The 18,693-nt window shown below is 48.9% G+C and overlaps 1 protein-coding gene across 2 annotated transcripts in view; it reads right to left on the bottom strand.

Annotated features, from left to right (window-relative positions):
• LOC119973745 (MICOS complex subunit mic25-like) overlaps nucleotides 1–9,913 on the bottom strand; it is a 486,022-nt gene extending 476,109 nt beyond the window's left edge. For both annotated transcript variants that reach the window (XM_038812162.1, XM_038812163.1), the window contains exons 1-2: nucleotides 9,735–9,913; nucleotides 700–775 (exon numbers count right to left, since the gene is read on the bottom strand). In XM_038812162.1, coding sequence (XP_038668090.1) covers nucleotides 700–775; nucleotides 9,735–9,815 — 157 coding nt within the window. In that variant the 5' untranslated portion in view covers nucleotides 9,816–9,913. The remainder of the gene's footprint in view (nucleotides 1–699; nucleotides 776–9,734) is intronic.
• Nucleotides 9,914–18,693: the final 8,780 nt, after the last annotated feature.

Here is an 18,693-nt window from a genome sequence, read left to right as displayed (position 1 = left end):
CTATATAAATGCAAGGTTTTTTCTCTATCTCAAAGGATCTTTTATTCAATGAATTACTCTGAAATCTTTGAGACAAACATGGCAACAATTTTGCACACCACAAAATCCCATTTGTAACATTGGTACAATGGCATGAATGGCCAATTAATCAATTAGCAAAGCATGCGTGGGATGGGGCGGATGGAAAGAGATCATAGAATCATACAATTTATAGTGCAGGAGGCCATTCAGCCCATCAAGTCTGCACCGGCCCTGGAAAGAGCACCCTACTGAAGCTCACGTATCTACCCTATCCCGTAACCCCACTTAACATTTTCTGGACACTAAGGGCAATTTATCATGGCCAATCCACCTAACCCGCACATCTTTGGACCGTGGGAGGAAACCGGAGCACCTGGAGGAAACCCACGCAGACACGGGGAGAACGTGCAGACTCCGCACAAACAGTGACCGAGCCGGGAATCGAACCTGGGACCCTGGCGCTGTGAAGCAACTGTGCTAACCACTATGTCACCGTGCTGCCGTGGTATTAAGGTGTCCATTAAGTGCAAAATATTGGTCTCGAGCCAGTGGAACTTGATTCGTTTTTCAAATTGTGCAGTCAGATAATTTTCCACTGAAGCAATGGCAACAACCCCAATATTACACTTAGAAATAATGTTTCACGTCAATACCATCTTTTACAAGCCTTTCACATACCTGCAGAGACGGAGCTTGATGACTTTGACAATGGTTGAGGAAGATCCTTCATTCGTGAAACAAGGTTTTCAGACAGCTGTAAAGAGAAACGTTTGGTAAGACTGTGACATTCTTTGCATGAGCCCTTCATCGTGAACTTGGCTACTTTGATTGGGACAAGGAAAGAGGGCACCTTGATAGAGATTCTAAAATTAAACATTTTGCAAAATTAAAATCAGTTCCAATCCCCAATGGCACAGTTTGCGTATGGTGTGAGAGAGAAACTGCTTCAATGGTTATTTGCTACAGGAAGAAAGTAGTAAGAGTTGTATTTTTATTGCTTTCCATCATGAAGCGGCACAGTTGAACAGTGGTCAGCACTGCTGCCTCACAGCTCCAGGGACCCAGGTTCAATTCTGGCCTCGGGTGACTGTCTGTGTGGAGTTTACACTTTCTCCCTGTGTCTGCGTGGGTTTCTTCCGGGTGCTCCGGTTTCCTCCCACTGTCCAAATATATGCAGATTAGGTGGATTGGCTATGCTAAATTGTCCCTTAGTGTCCCAAAGGTTAGGAAGGCTTACTGGGTTTCAGGTATGGGGTGGAGTCCCAGGCGCGGGCTTAAGTAGGGTGCTCTTTCCAAGGGCCGGTGAAGACTCAATGGGCTGAATGGCCTCCTTCTGCACTGTAAATTTTATGATTCAATCAACTCCTAGAAATTTCCCAAAGCAATTCAAATACAGTGAATTACTCGAGTGCAGTTACTGTTGTTCTGTAGGTAAATACACCAGCCACTATGCACAATCCAACAGCTGCCAAAAAGCCATGAGTTGAATGGCCAGGTAATCCGTTTGAATTATGTTGGTTGAGGGATGAATATCAGGCAGGAAGAGCTCGTTACTGGTTTCAAACAGTGCCACTGAACAGAACCATCAGAGTACTCGGGCCAGGCCTCCATTTAACGTTTCATTTGTAAGATGACCATTCTGGCAATGTAGCACTCCTTCAATAACACAGAGTGAAGACCAAGGAGCAGCAATAACACAAACACTCACAGCCCTCTGGTATCTCACCAAAGTGTCCAATTTCATCTGTCGGCCTGGACCATGAGTGCAAATGCTGGTTTAGCTCACAGTGGTCAGGACTTAGGAGGTGGTATGTGGCTGGTCCTGGATTCAGGCTCCAGTCTGAGTTACAGTACAGGCAAATAATTGGCAGTGGCGTACACCCCAGTGTCCTGGCTGATTGTTATCCCTTGACCAATATCACAAAAACAGATTATCTGGTCATCTATCACCTGGCTGTGGGATCTTGCTGTGTGCAAATTGGCTGCCATATCACCCATGTTACAACAGTGACTAAACTTTATTGTTTATAAAGTGTCTTGAGGTTGTGAAAGGCACTATATAAATGCAGATTCTTTCTTTTCCTCTTTAATGCCCGGGAGAGTTTGGAGGAGGTGGAAGCATCAGCAGATTGCAGGCGCTAGAATTTGCTCCAGGGCTTGTAAAAAGCAGAGTGTCCGCCCTTCTCCAGGGCTACAATTCAGTCGACTGGAGACATGAGCAGTGTCCCAATTCACGAGCGATGCCGAGTGAACCCGGCAGGAAGCACCACAGAAAGTGAGCTCGACAAATTCAGCATGTTCGTGAGAGAACAGGCCAAGGAGACAACTGGAAGAGAAGGTAAAATGAAAAGCGATGGTCGTACACAACCTGCAGACAAGTAAGTGACATTCACTCACTTGCCTTCAAGTTTGAAAAGATCTCACCTTGAGTTTTTAAAAAGACATTTCTGCACAAATCAATTTAATTTAATTTTCACTGCAAGCAGTGTAGTGCAAGTTTCCCCTGTCAACTGTCAAAAACAATGAGTTTTAAATAACATTAACGTCACATAGGATGATCGGATCAGAGTGACTGTGAAAGTAATAAAACAGTCTACATCTCTGATGGAACCTATAATTGAATATCTCATTCGTTATTCAAAAAAATGCCATCACATTGACTACACGACTCTTTGCTCTGTCAGCCCACAAAGTTTATTCAATCTATCAGAAAATCCATCCTGAGAATTCTCTTCTGCACCGTGATCCCCTCTCTCTTCTGCAGATGGCAACTAGCGTTGTAGTGTAGTCCTGTCCAACTGAGCACGGTGATTTGAGAGTTGGGAAAATGGCGCAGCTAACTCAGCTGCCCACAACAGACTTGTTATAACTGAGTACCACTGGATTGGAATCAGCAACAGATCCATGATTAATGGGGCTGGAGAGTGGGACTATCATAAAATCTGAAATTAATTATCAGTTTGGGACTAAAAAGGGAGAGGGTGGGTTACATTTTATATTCACAACTTCTGCTCCCTTATGGATCCAAATAAGGGACCAGGCAGCTTTCTACCAGGGCATTCCTATGAGCAACACCACCTGCAAGTTCCACTCCAAGTCACTCATCACCCTGATGGAAATATATCGCCGTTCTTTCACCATTGCAAAGTCAAGATCCTGGAACTCCCTCTCCAACAGTATTGAAGGTGTACCCACACCAGGGGATAAAAGCATTAAGCTAGAAAAGTGAGGTGAGAATTAACGCCCTTGACCAAGTGTGGCATCAAGGAGCCCTAACAAAGCAGAGGTCAATGGGAATCAGGGGGAAAACACTCTACTGCATGGATTCATACTAGCACAAGATAGTTGTGATGGTTGAAGGTCAATCATCTCAGTCCTGGGACATCACTGCAGGAGTTGCTCTGGGTAGTGTCCTCGGCCCAACCACCTTCAGCTGCTTCATCGATGACCTGCCCTCCATCATAATGTCAGAAGTGGGGATGATCACAGATGGTTGCACAATGTTCAACAACATATGCAAGACTTGGACTTCATTCAGACCTGGACTGGCAAATAACATACGCGTCACGGGCAATAACCATCACCAAAGAGAGAGTCTTAGCATTTCCTCATGATATTCAATGGTTTAACCATCATGTAATTCCCCACTGTCAACAACATTGGGGGCTACCATGAACAGAAACTAACTGAACCAACAACAATTAGTTTGGCTACAAGAACAGGTCAGAGGCTGTGATTCTGCGATGAGTAACTCATCTCCAGATTCCCAAATGCCTGTCCGCCATTTACAAGTCAGGAGTGTAATGGAATACTCTCCACTAACCTGGATGAGTGCAGCTCCAACAACACTCGAGAAACACAACACCATCCAGAACAAACCAGCCCACTTGAGTGGCAAGCCATTCACAACCATTCACTCCCTCCACCACTGGTACTCAGTGGCAGCGTGTTTACTATCTACAAGAAACACCGCAGCAACCTACCAAGGCTCCTTACACCTTCCAAACTCACGACTGCAACCACATAGATGATTTGGAGTTGGGGACCAAGGGCAATGTGTCCAAGTTTGCAGATGACACTAAGATGAGTGGTAAAGCGAAAAGTGCAGAGGATACTGGAAGTCTGCAGAGGGATTTGGATAGGTTAAGTGAATGGGCTAGGGTCTGGCAGATGGAATACAATGTTGATAAATGTGAGGTTATCCATTTTGGTAGGAATAACAGCAAACGGGATTATTTTTTAAACGATAAAATATTAAAGCATGCCGCTGTTCAGAGAGACTTGGGTGTGCTAGTGCATGAGTCACAGAAGGTTGGTTTACAAGTGCAACAGATGATTAAGAAGGCAAATGGAATTTTGTCCTTCATTGCTAGAGGGATGGAGTTTAAGACTAGGGAGGTTATGTTGCAATTGTATAAGGTGTTAGTGCGGCCACACCTGGAGTATTGTGTTCAGTTTTGGTCTCCTTACTTGAGAAAGGACGTACTGGCACTGGAGGGTGTGCAGAGGAGATTCACTAGGTTAATCCCAGAGCTGAAGGGGTTGGATTATGAGGAGAGGTTGAGTAGACTGGGACTGTACTCGTTGGAATTTAGAAGGATGAGGGGGGATCTTATAGAAACATTTAAAATTATGAAGGGAATAGATAGGATAGATGCGGGCAGGTTGTTTCCACTGGCGGGTGACAGCAGAACTAGGGGACATAGCCTCAAAATAAGGGGAAGTAGATTTAGGACTGAGTTTAGGAGGAACTTCTTCACCCAAAGGGTTGTGAATCTATGGAACTCCTTGCCCAGTGAAGCAGTTGAGGCTCCTTCATTACATGTTTTTAAGGTAAAGATAGATAGTTTTTTGAAGAATAAAGGGATTAAGGGTTATGGTGTTCGGGCCGGAAAGTGGAGCTGAGTCCACAAAAGATCAGCCATGATCTAATTGAATGGCGGAGCAGGCTCGAGGGGCCAGATGGCCTACTCCTGCTCCTGGTTCTTATGTTCTTATGTTCTTATCTAAAAGGACAAGGCCAACAGATGCATGGGAACGCCATGACTTGGAAGCTCCTCTCCAAGTCACACACAATTCTGACAGAAATATATTGTCGATCTTTCACCGTCGCTGGGTCAAAATCCTGGTACTCCCTCCCTAACAGCACTGTGGGTGTACCTACATATGGACTGCAGCGGCTCAAGCAGCTAGCTCACCACTTTCGCAAGGGCAATTAGGGATGGGCAACAAGCATTGTCTGAGCCAGCGATGTCAATGTCCCGTGAAATTAAAAAAATCAGACCAGATTCCAAATTGTCACCAAGAGCCTAGACCTGAGGTTGCCATTCAACCCACAAGGCAGTCAGGAAATTTGGATCAGAGAGGATTGGATCCATAGGATCATAGGAACAGGATTGGATTGCATTTTGTTTATTGTCACATGTACCGAGGTACAGTGAGAAGTATTTTTCTGTGAGCAGCTCAACAGATCATTAAGTAAATGGGAAGAAAAGGGGAAAAAAGAAAATACATAATAGGGCAACACAAAGTATACAATGTAACTACATAAGCACCGGCATCAGATGAAGCATACAGGGGTATAGTGTTAATGAGGTCAGTCCATAAGAGGGTCATTTAGGAGTCTGGTGACAGTGGGGAAGAAGCTGTTTTTGAGTCTGTTCGTGCGTGTTCTCAGACTTCTGTATCTCCTGCCCGATGGAAGAAGTTGGAAGAGTGAGTAAGCCGGGTGGGAGGGATCTTCGATTATGTTGCCCGCTTTCCCCAGGCAGCAGGAGGTGTAGATGGAGTCAATGGATGGGAGGCAGGTTCATGTGATGGACTGGGCGGTGTTCACGACTCTCTGAAGTTTCTTGCGGTCCTGGGCCGAGCAGTTGCCATACCAGGCTGTGATGCAGCCAGATAAGATGCTTTCTATGGTGCATCTGTAAAAGTTGGTAAGGGTTAATGTGGACATGCCATATTTCCTTAGTTTCCTGAGGAAGTATAAGCGCTGTTGTTCTTTCTTGGTGGTAGCATCAATGTGGGTGGACCAGGACAGATTTTTGGAGATGTGCACCCCTAGGAATTTGAAACTGCTCACCATCTCCACCTCGGCCCCGTTGATGCTGACAAGGTTGCGTGCGATACTTCGCTTCCTGAAGTCAATGACCAGCTCTTTAGTTTTGCTGGCACTGAGGGAGAGCTTGTTGTCGCTGCACCATTCCACTAGGTTCTCTATCTCCCTCCTGTATTCGGACTCGTCGTTGTTCAAGATCCGGCCCACTATGGTCGTATCGTCAGCAAACTTGTAGATGGAGTTGGAACCAAATTTTGCCACACAGTCGTGTGTGTAAAGGGAGTAGAGTAGGGGGCTAAGTATGCATCCTTGCGGGGCCCCGGTATTGAGGACTATTGTGGAGGAGGTGTTGTTGTTCATTCTTACTGATTGAGGTCTGTTGGTCAGAAAATTGAGGATCAAGTTGCAGAGTGGAAGCCAAGTCCTTGGAGTTGGCCATTCAGTGAGATCACAGCTGATCTGTAGTTTAACTCCATATACCAGCTTTTGGCCCATATCCCTTAATATCTTTGATTAACAAAAATCTATCTATCTCAGATTTAAAATCAACAACTGCTGTTTGTGGGAGAGAGCTCCAAACCTCTACCACCCTTTGAGTGAAGAGGTCCTTCCCAACATCTCTCCTGAACGGTCTGGCCCTAATTTTTAGACTATGCCCCCTGTATTCTCACCCGATGCCTGTGCCTATGTATTTACATTGCAAGAAGTCTTGCAACACCAGGTTAAAGTTCAACAGGTTTGTTTCAAACACTAGCTTTTGGAGCACTGCTCCTTCCTCATTCACCTGAGGAAGGAGCAGGGGCAGTGCTCTGAAAGCTAGTGTTTGAAACAAACCTGTTGGACTTTAACCTGGTGTTGTCAGACTTCTTACAATGTAAATACATAGGCACAGGCATCGGGTGAGAATACAGGGGGCATAGTCTAAAAATTAGGGCCAGACCGTTCAGGAGAGATGTTGGGAAGGACCTCTTCACTCAAAGGGTGGTAGAGGTTTGGAGCTCTCTCCCACAAACAGCAGTTGTTGATTTTAAATCTGAGATAGATAGATTTTGTTAATCAAAGATATTAAGGGATATGGGCCAAAAGCAGGTATAAGGGCAGCAGGGTAGCATGGTGGTTAGCATAAATGCTTGACAGCTCCAGGGTCCCAGGTTCGATTCCCGGCTGGGTCACTGTCTGTGTGGAGTCTGCACGTCCTCCCCCTGTGTGCGTGGGTTTCCTCCGGGTGCTCCGGTTTCCTCCCACAGTCCAAAGATGTGCGGGTTAGGTGGATTGGCCATGCTAAAATTGCCCGTAGTGTCCTACAAAAAGTAAGGTTAAGGGGGGGTTGTTGGGTTACGGGTATAGGGTGGATACGTGGGTTTGAGTAGGGTGATCATGGCTCGGCACAACATTGAGGGCCGAAGGGCCTGTTCTGTGCTGTACTGTTCTATGTTCTCTATGTTCTATGTTCTTACTGTGCCCACCCCAGTCCAACGCCAGCATCTCTACATCATATCATAGAATTTACAGTGCAGAAGGAGGCCATCGAATCTGCACCGGCTCTTGGAAAGAGCACCCTACTCAAGGTCAACACCTCCTCCTATCCCAATAACCCAGTAACCCCACCCAACACTAAGGGCAATTTTGGACACTAAGGGCAATTTATCATGGCCAATCCACCTAACCTGCACACCTTTGGACTGTGGGAGGAAACCGGAGCACCCGGAGGAAACCCACGCACACATGGGGTGGATGTGCAGACTCCGCACAGATAGTGACCCAAGCCAGAATCGAACCTGGGATCCTGGAGCTGTGAAGCCATTGTGCTATCCACAATGCTACCGTGCTGCCCTCATATGTATTTACATTGTGTATTCATCATATGTCCTATGTTTTTTTTAATGTATGGAATGATCTGTCTGGACTGTACGCAGAACAATATTTTTCACTGTACCTCGGTACCCGTGACAATAAACAAATCCAAATCTTCACCATTTACCTCCACTACCTTTACCACCCTTCCGCCAGTTATCCCCACCCCTCTACCCCCACCTTTACCCCTTACCCCAATTCACCCCACCCACTTTGCCCCAACCCCCTTTTCCCCTCTTCCCCATTTACCCCACCTCCTTAGCAGCCATCCTCCTCCATTTACCCCACCTTTTTACACTTCCACCCATTGCTCATCCCTTTACCCCCACGACTTTACCGCTCTTCCCCATTACCCTCCACCACTTTACCCCTCTTTTTACCCTGCACCCCTTTTACCCCTCTCCCCGTGTACAGCCACCACCTTTAATCCCCACCTTTCACAACTCTTTCCCCAGTTACTCCCACCCCTTCCCCCCCCATTTACCCCCAAACCTCTTCCCTATTTGCCCCAATGCCCTTTACCCTACATCCTCATTTACCCATCTTCCCCCATTTTGTCCTGCTCCATTTACCCCTCTTACCTTCCACCCCTTTATCCATCTTCCCCCATTTACCCTCATCCCCTTTATCCCTCCCATTGTACCTCCACCCTCTTTACACTCCCACTCCTATTCCCCATTTATCCCACCCACTTTACCCCATTTACCCCTCTTCCCCATTTACCCCCACCCTTTACCCCTCCTCCCCATTTACCCCCACCCCTTTACCCTTCTTCCCCATTTACCCCCACCCCCTTTACCCTTCTTCCCCATTTACCCCCACCCCTTTTCCCCTCCTCCCCATTTACCCCCACCCCTTTACCCCTCTTCCCCATTTACCCCCACCCCTTTACCCCGCTTCCCCATTTACCCCCACCCCTTTACCCCTCCTCCCCATTTACCCCTCCTCCCCATTTACCCCCTTTACCCCTCTTCCCCATTGACCCCTACCCTTTACCCTTCTTCCCCATTTACCCCCACCCCTTTACCCCTCCTCCCCATTTACCCCACCCCTTTACCCCTCCTCTCCATTTACCCCCTTTACCCCTCTTCCCCATTTACCCCCTTTACCCCTCTTCCCCATTTACCCCCACCCCCTTTACCCTTCTTCCCCATTTACCCCCACCCCTTTACCCCTCCTCCCCATTTACCCCCACCCCTTTACCCCTCCTCCCCATTTACCCCCACCCCCTTTACCCTTCTTCCCCATTTACCCCCACCCCTTTACTCCTCCTCCCCATTTACCCCCACCCCTTTACCCCTCTTCCCCATTTACCCCCCACCCCCTTTATCCTTCTTCCCCATTTACCCCCACCCCTTTACCCCTCCTCCCCATTTACCCCCACCCCTTTACTCCTCCTCCCCATTTACCCCCACCCCTTTACCCCCCTCCCCATTTACCCCCACCCCTTTACCCCCCTCCCCATTTACCCCCACCCCTTTACCCCACTTCCCCATTTACCCCCACCCCCTTTATCCTTCTTCCCCATTTACCCCCACCCCTTTACCCCTCTTCCCCATTTACCCCCACCCCCTTTACCCTTCTTCCCCCTTTACCCCTCCTCCCCATTTACCCCTCCTCCCCATTTACCCCTCCTCCCCATTTACCCCCACCCCTTTACCCCTCCTCCCCCTTTACCCCTCCTCCCCATTTACCCCCACCCCTTTACCCCTCCTCTCCATTTACCCCCTTACCCCTCCTCCCCATTTACCCCCACCCCTTTACCCCTCTTCCCGATTTACCCCCTCCCGCACCCACTCACCCTCATCCCCTGTAAAACTGTCACCCGCTCCTGGTTATCCTTGGTGAAGGAGACGCGCCTGGTGCTGCCGTTGGCGCCCATGCTGGAGTGCGGGAGATTCTTCTCAGTGCTGACAGCTGCCGCCACCTGCAGTATCCTCCCCCGCCATTGGACCAGGGGCGGGGCGCCTGCGTCAGCACAGGAACGGCCAATCGGATCCGCCGGTGAAGCCAGGTGGGCGGGTCCGCGCCTGCGCGACGCGGCGCCTTATGGGAGTTGTAGTTCCTCCATCCCCGGCCGCTGCTGCGCTTCCCCAGGCCAGACGGAGGTGGCGCTGCACGGCACATTGGCCCAAGTCCACTCAGAGAATCCCTAGTGTAGGAGGCCATTCAGCCCATCAAATCTGGACCACACCTCCAAAAACAGCATCTTGCCTATCCCCACTCCCCCCATGTATCCCTGTAACCCGCCCAACTTGCATATCCTCGGACACTGGGCAATTTAGCCTGTCCAACTCACCTAACCTGCACACCTTGTGGGAGGAAACCAGAACACCCGGTGGAAACCCACGCAGTCACGGAGAGAATGTGCAACCTCCACACAGCGCCGGCCCTAGGGTTGCTGGTGCCCCGGGCAAGCTGAACTTCGGCGCCCTTCGGGGGGGGTCGGGGGTCGGGGGGGTCGGGGGTCGGGGGGGTCGGGGGGGGTCGGGTCGGGGGGGGGTCGGGTCGGGTCGGGGGGGGGGTCGGGTCGGGTCGGGGGGGGGTCGGGTCGGGTCGGGGGGGGTCGGGTCGGGGGGGGGGTCGGGTCGGGTCGGGTTGGGGGGGGGGCCGGACTGACCTGGTATATGATCGGGACTCACCGATCAGCGGGCCGGTCTCTCTGTCGGCAGGTCTCTGACGCTGGTCACGCACTCGTTGATGGCGCCCCCTAGCACATGGCGCCCCGGGCGACTGCCCGAGTTGCCGGTACCTTGAGCCGGCCCTGCCTCCACACAGACAGACACCCAAGGCCGGAATCAAGCCTGGGTACCTGGCACTGTGAAGCAACAGTTGTAACCACTGCCCATGACACCTTGGGCAGCAAATCAGAAAAGGACAGCACTACTTCCTTTCATAGTCCTGGACCTGTAAGTATCGGAACCCGTTCCCGCTGGGCAGCTGATAACTCTCCTCGAAAAGTCAGCATGAAGAGTCAGCATACATTTGTGAAAGGGAAATCCTGTTTAACCAATTTATTGGAGTTCTTTGAAGGAGTCACATGCACTTTGAATTTGTTTCAAGGATGGGGTGTACCTGGATTTCCAGAAGGCATTTGATAAGGTGCCACATCAACCTTTATTTTGCAAAATAAAAGCTCAGGGAGTTACATATGAGAATAGCTAGTTGGCAGAAAACAAAGAGTCTGCGTAAATGGGTCTTATCTGATTGGCAGGATGTGATGTCTGGAGTCCCGCAGACTGGGTCTGTGCTGGGGCCTCAACATTTTACAATTTATATCAATGGCTAAGATTTTTTTCAAATAACTTTAGAGTACCCAATTATTTTTTTTTCAATTAAGCGGCAAATTAGTGTGGCCAATCCACCTAACCTGTGCATCTTTGGGTTGTGGGGGTGAGACCCACACAGACACCGGAATAATGTGCAAACTCCACACATACAGGGCCGGGATCGAACCCAGGTCCTCGGCTCCGTATCAATGGTTAAGATGAGGGAGTGAAGGTACTGCTGTTCCAGTTATCTGAAACAGAAGAATGTGCAGCGGTTTGAGAAGGTGGGAGAGCGTCATTGGGTAAATTGCTCTTTTGGAGAGCTGGCACAGACATGCCGGGTCGAATGGTCTTTTTCTGTGCTGTAACAATTCCGTTTCCTCCCTCTTTACTCGTAAAGTTGCTGTACCACATAATTCCTCCTGGTGGCGCAGGTTTTCCACAGGAACAGATGTTTCTCATCAGTGCACTCTACTGGACTTTGGTGGTACTGCAGGTTGTGCAGGAAAGTAACAGATTCCTGTACCTCTGCTGTAGTTAAACAAAAGTTAAGCAGCAGAATATCAAAAACTATAAAGACAAAAGCTGGGTTAATGATTCAGACCCACATGCTAACTTGTATCACATTCTGTTCACACATCACCCCCTGTGCTCATTGATTGACGGCCAATCTATCGATGCCTTCGTTTTGAAATCGTTCCTGATCTTCGAATGGCTTTGTGGACTTGCAAACGTCTCACCTTGCTAGCTCTCTCTCTCTCCTCCTTTAAGACACTCCTCAGAAGCCCACCTCTTCGGGAAACCTTTAGTCGCTTGTCCAGATGTGTCCTTATGTGGCTCGCTGACAATTTATGTTTGATAACAAATGGGGTGGCACAGTGGTTAGCACTGCTGCTTCACAGCACCAGGGACCCGGGTTCGATTCCGGCCTCGGGTGTCTGTGCGGAGTCTGCACGTCCTCCCAGTGTCTGCGTGGGTTTCCTCCGGATTCTCCAGTTTCCTCCCACAGTCCATAGATGTGCAGGTCAGGTGGGGTTAAGGGGATGGGATGGGGTGGGGCAGTGGGTCTGGGTAGGGTGTTATTTCGGAGGGTGGATGCAGACCCGATGGACCGAATGGCCTCCTTCTGCACTGTAGGGATTCTGCAATAATAGTCCATGAACTCTCCTGCAAAGCACCTTGGGATGATTTATTTGGTGAAAAGCATGAGATAAATGGAAGTTATTGCTGAAATCAATGGACATGAAAGAAAGTGGAGGAGATTTTTGAAGAATGGGTTCCCAATCTGACAGTTAAAATTTACCCACCGGGAGGAGGATAGCCCTGTTGTGAGTTTGGGGCAGGGGGATATCAATTTCATGTTACAGCACCGAACATGGGATATAATTTGCTCTCCTGCACCGCATTTACATTTGTCCCGTGGTTTATTTTTTGCTGCTAAATGGAGATCATCAGAAATTTCAGAACTTGAAATGAAAAATGAAAATTGCTTATTGTCACGAGTAGGCTTCAATTGAAGTTACTGTGAAATGCCCCTAGTCGCCACATTCCGGACCATAAGACTTAAGAGCAGAATTAAGCCATTCGGCCCATTCAATCTGCCCCGCCATTCAATCATGGCTAATATGGTTCTCATCCCCTTATTAATCAAGAACCTTGTAGGAAAAACTAGAACCAGGGAACACAATCTCAGACTAAAGGGATGGTCCTTTAAAACAGAGATGAGGAGGAACTTCTTCAGCCAGAGGGTGGTGAATCTGTGCAACTCTTTGCTGCAGAAGGCTGTGGAGGCCAAATCACTGAGTGTCTTTAAGACAGAGATAGATAGGTTCTTGATTAATATGGGGATCAGGGGTTATGGGGAGAAGACAGGAAAATGAGGAGAAAAATATCAGCCATGATTGAATGGCGAAACACATTCGATGGGCCGAGTGGCCTATTTCTGCTCTTATGTCTTATGGTCTTAACCTATCTATCTCTGTTCTAAAGACACTGAATGACTTGGCCTCCACTGCCTTCCGTGGCTAAGAGTTCCACAGACTCACCACCCTCTGGCTGGAGAAATTCCTCCTCATCTGTTTTAAAGGATCATCTCTTCAGTCTGAGACTGTGTCCTCTGGTTCTAGTTTCTCCTGCCAGTGGAAACATCCTCTCCACGTCCACTCTATCCAGGCCCCGCAGTATCCTGCAAGTTTCAATGAGATCTCCCCCTCATTCTTCTAAACTTCCTGGAGTCAGACCCAGAGTCCTTAAACGTTCCTCCTACGACAAGTCTATCATTCTGGGGATCATTCTTGTGAACCTCCTCTGGACCTTCTCCAAGGCCAGAACATCCTTCCTTCGATAAGGGGCCCCAAACTGCTCACTGGAAAAGGGGAACAGGTGGCACATGGAGTTCAATGCTGAGAAATACAAAGTTAGTCATTTTGAGAGAAAGAACATGGAGAGACAATATAAAATAAGGGGTAAAAATCTAAAGGGTGTGCAGGAGCAGAGGGACCTGGGTGTGCAGGGGTATAATTTGTTGGAAGGTGACAGAACAGGTTGAGAGAGCGGTTAATAAAAAATATAGCATCCTGTCTTTTATTAACAGGGGCACAAGAGCAAAGAGGTTATTGTCGATAGTTGTAAAAACCTATCTGGTTCACTGATGTCTGTTAGGGAGGGAAATCTGCCGTCCTTACCTGGTCTGGCCTACATGCGACTCCCGACCCACAGCAATGTGGTTGACCCTGAAATGAAGGGCACATGGGGACTGGCAACAAATGTTGGTCGAGCCAGTGACGCCTACATACCATAAATGAATTTGGAAAAAGAAAGGCAATGCTGAACTAGGCTAAGGCACTAGTTAGGTGGAGTACTGTGTCCACTTCTGGGCGGCGTACTCCAGGAAGGATGTGAAAGCATCAGGGAGTGCGGAAAAGATTCAGAAGAATGGCACCTGCGGTGAGGAACTTCAGTTACGGAGATATCTTGGAGCAGTTAGGACTGTATTCCTCAAGAGAAAAGAAAGCTGGGAGGAGATTTGGTAAAGGTGTTCAAAATCATGAGGAGTCTGGACAGAGTGGACAGGGAGAAAACATTCCCGCTTGTGAAAGGATCGAGGATGAGAGGCCTGTCAGGACAGGAAAATTCAGGAGAAAGATTGGAAAGACGAGGGTGTTTCTCCTTTGAACAGAGGTGGCGGAAGGGTGACACAACTGAGGTGCACAAAATACGAGGGGTCTGGATAGGGTAGACAAGAAACACCAGCTTTCCCTCGCAGAGGAGTCAATTATCAGGGAGCATAAGATTTATTGTACCAATAATTTATTGTACCGAAGAAGACAATACAGGTCTTTCCCAATCGGAAACCCTGGCTCAACCAAAAGGTTCACTCCCTGTTGAAGTTCCGGACGGAGGTGTTCAAGTCTGACGACCCTATATAGGAAATCCAGGCACGTCGTACGGAAAGCCATCAGGGATACAAAAAAACAATACCGGATCAAACTAGAGTCCCAGGCCAACAACACTAACCCGCAACGACCATGGCAGGGCCTACACAAGATCACAGGCTACAAAGCAAGGCCTGGCGGAATATCTGGGGCTGGAGCATCCCTGCTCAATGATCTGAACAAGTTCTATGCCTGCTTTGAGCAGTCAGCCAATGTATCAGTGTCACCCGCCCCAACAGCCTTGGACACACCCATACCCACTGTTACAGTCTCAGGGGTAAGAGCTGCTTTCTTGAAAGTGAATCCGCGGAAAGCGATGGGCCCCGACGGAGTCCCTGGGCGAGCACTCCGAGCCGGCACAGACCAGCTGGTGAGTGTATTCGCAGATATCTTCACCACCTCACTCCTCCGCACTGAGGTCCCCACCTCCTTCAAGAAGGCCACCATAATACCAGTACCAAAGAAGAACAAGGTAGCCTGTCTCAACGCCTACCGACCGGTGGCCCTAACGTCTGTTATCATGAAATGCTTCGAGTGGCCAGTCATGAGACGGATCACTGCCAGCCTCCCAGACTCGATCCGCTGCAGTTTGCTTATCACCGCAACCTGTCCACAGCAGCCGCCATCTCCCTGGCTCTACAATCAACACTCGAACACCTCGACAACAGGGACACCTACGTCAGACAGCTGTTCATAGACTACAGCTCCACCTTCAACACCATTACCCCAACAAGACTAATAACCAAACTCCGTAATCTTGGACTTGACCCCTCCCTGTGCAGCTGGATCCTTGACCTCCTCACCAACAGACCGCAATCTGTCAGGATCGGCAACAGCACCTCCTCCAAATAGTCCTCAACACCGGGGCCCTGTAAGGATGTGTGTTCAGTCCTCTACTATACTCCCTGTACACACATAACTGTGTGGCAACATTCAACTCCAACTCAATCTATAAGTTTGCAGATGATATGACTGTGGTGGGCCGTATCTCAAACAACGGCGAATCAGACTACAGGAGGGAGATAAATCACTTGGTTGCATGGTGCACTGAAAACAACCTCTTTCGAAATGTTGGAAAGACCAAGGAACTGATCATCGACTTCAGGAAGCGCAGCACGACACACACTCCCGTCTGCATCAATGGCTCCGAAGTGGAGGTGGTCGATAGCTTTAAGCTCCTGGGGCTCACCATCACCAACAGTCTGTCCTGGTCCACTCACTTTGATGCAACAGTCAAGAAAGCCCAACAACATGTCTACTTCCTACGGAAGCTAAAGAAATTTGGCATGTCTGCATCGACTCTCACAAACCTCTACAGATGTGTCATAGAGAGCAGCCTATCCAGCTGCATCACAGCTTGGTATGGCAACTGCTCGGTCCAAGATCGCAAGAAACTGCAGAGTGTGGTCAACTCGGCCCAACGCATCACACAAACTTGCCACCCCCACATTGATTCTATATACACCTCCCGCTGCCTCAGGAAGGCAGACAGCATTATCAGAGACCCCTCCCACCCAGGCATTGCCTTCTTCTGGACCCTTCCATCAGCAGAAGGTACAGAAGTCTGAAGACTCGCACATCCAGACATGGGAACAGCTTCCTCCCTACAACTACAAGACTCCTCAACAACTCCCCCTCGGACTGATCCCTGTAAGAACACTATTCACGATGCCCTATGCTGCTCTTGCTTACGTATTTGCTTTGTTTGGCCCCTTGTTCCGCACTGTAACCAATCATTGTTTTGTCGATGTTCCATCTGTAAATGTTCGCTGTTGATTATTCTTGTGTCTACTATGTACGTACTGTGTACGTTCCTCGGCCGCCGAAAAATACTATTCACTGTCCTTCGGTACAGGTGACAATAAATTAAATCAAATCAAATTTACGGTGATTCGGAATAAAGATGAAAGGGGTTTGAGGAAGAATTTTACACATAGAGCGGTGGGTGTTTAGAGTTTGTTGCCTGAATGGTGGTGGAGGCTGAAAAACTCAAAAAGGTCCCTGGATCTGCATCTGACGTGCTGAAGGCTACGGAGCAGATTCAGGAAAGTGGGATATGAGTAAGCTTGATGCGCGATCAATGAACACAGAAACGAAGGAGTAGTCCGAATCGAAGGCTTTAATCTACAAGAAGTGTGCCCAGCAGCATGAGTACAGAAAGAATGATGGCTGCTGGGAAACACGGGTTCTTATACTCCGCCTCGTAGGCGGAGCTACCTTCCTCTCGACCAATGAGAAGACAACGCTTGGGCCAATGGGCAGCGAGCCTTCTACACCAATAACAACTCACACTCCCAGGTACCGTAGTACCTCTAGTCATACTACCACAAAGCTAAATTCAGAACTTGTCGATGGCAACAGGTAGGACAAGGTCACACATAAAGCAGCTCCCGCTATGGTCTTTGTTTTTTGGACTTTCTCTCCGGTTCCAGGGGAATTTGCCCATTTGTTGGCAGAAATGTGTGGAAATCTATGAAGGAGGTTGGTGGCAGGAATATTTCAGGGGGTAACCCTTCAACAAAACCAGAAAGCCCGCAAAGGTGGCGAACCCAGCCTCGGGTCTGGCTGCTCATATCAGTGGAAACACTGACTGAGGAGATGGCGCAGGAGTTTCAAAAACAGTTTGCAAAGTATTTTGAGGAGCAGAGCACGGTGATGATGGAAACCCTTAAGCGGTCGCTTGAGGAGTCACCTGGCCCGATTCGGGAGCAGCTGGAAACAACCTCGGAGGCGGTGAAGGAGCACAGAGAGGTGCTGAAGGCGGCCTTGCCGCGCCCTGGTGATTGAATCACCTCTTTGGGAGCTGAGAGTTTGCTGGTGGAGGAGAGGAACAAGGCTCTTGTGGGCAAAGGAGAACTTGGAGAACCTCGGAATTGTGGGGTTACCGGAAGGGCCTGAAGCCAACTGAATACGTTTTAGATTTTTGCCAAGCTTCTGGAAGGCAGGGGGTGGGGGGAGACGGGAGAAGAGAGAGAGAGAGAGAGAGAGAGAGAGAGAGATAGAGAGAGAGAGAGAAAAAGAGAGATAAAGTTGGGCGATTGTCCCCTCCAGCGTAGGATCGGGCCCACCGAGTACTCAGGTGGGAGCCTCAAGCGAATGAGCAGCCGCGAGCAGTGATTATTGGATTCCACGTCTTCCAGGAGAAGGAGCGGGTTCTGCAGTGGACCAAAGTGAATCGGGACTCAAGGTGAGAAGGAAGCATCATCAGGACATACCAAGATGTCAGAGCGGAGTTGGCGAAGCGACGTGCAGCTTTTAATAAGGCAAAGTCAGCGCTGTTCAGGTTTGGAGTGGTGTACCCTGTGTGGCGGTGAGTGACTTTTCAGTCAAAAGATCTTTTTTTTCCCAACACAATGGAATACGTTTGTCAAGGAGCATGGACGTGGATTGGATTGAATGGGTTTGATTGGGATTTTAATGGGGCTGGGTGGGAGGGGTTGGTTTGAGATGCGTTATAGTTTGTATCCACTGTATGTTTGGGATTGAACATAGAACATTACAGCGCAGTACAGGCCCTTCGGCCCTCGATGTTGCACCAACCTATGAAACCCCTCTGAAGCCCATCTACACTATTCCCTTATCGTCCATATGCCTATCCAATGACCATTTAAATGCCCTTAGTGTTGGCGAGTCCACTATTGTTGCAGGCAGGGCATTCCACGCCCTTACTACTCTCTGATTAAAGAACCTACCTCTGACATCTGTCCTATATCTATCTCCCCTCAATTTAAAGCTATGTCCCCTCGCGCTAGACATCACCGTCCGAGGAAAAAGGCTCTCACTGTCCACCCTATCTAATCCTCTGATCATCTTGTATGCCTCAATTAAGTCACCTCTTAACCTTCTTCTCTCTAACGAAAACAGCCTCAAGTCCCTCAGCCTTTCTTCATAAGATCTTCCCTCCATATCAGGCAAGAGGGGGCTATGGTTGTCGGGGTGGGGGGTGGATTGGTTAGTAACATTATGGAGAATACAAGTATTGTGAGGACGTTGGACTTTGATTACTCCTCCGTAGCTGGGATGAGGAGCATCGTTTATCTTCGTTCTTTGAGCATAC

Source organism: Scyliorhinus canicula, chromosome 11, assembly GCF_902713615.1.
Source record: "Scyliorhinus canicula chromosome 11, sScyCan1.1, whole genome shotgun sequence".
NCBI lineage: Eukaryota > Metazoa > Chordata > Chondrichthyes > Carcharhiniformes > Scyliorhinidae > Scyliorhinus > Scyliorhinus canicula.
This window is presented reverse-complemented; position numbering and strand designations above follow the sequence as displayed.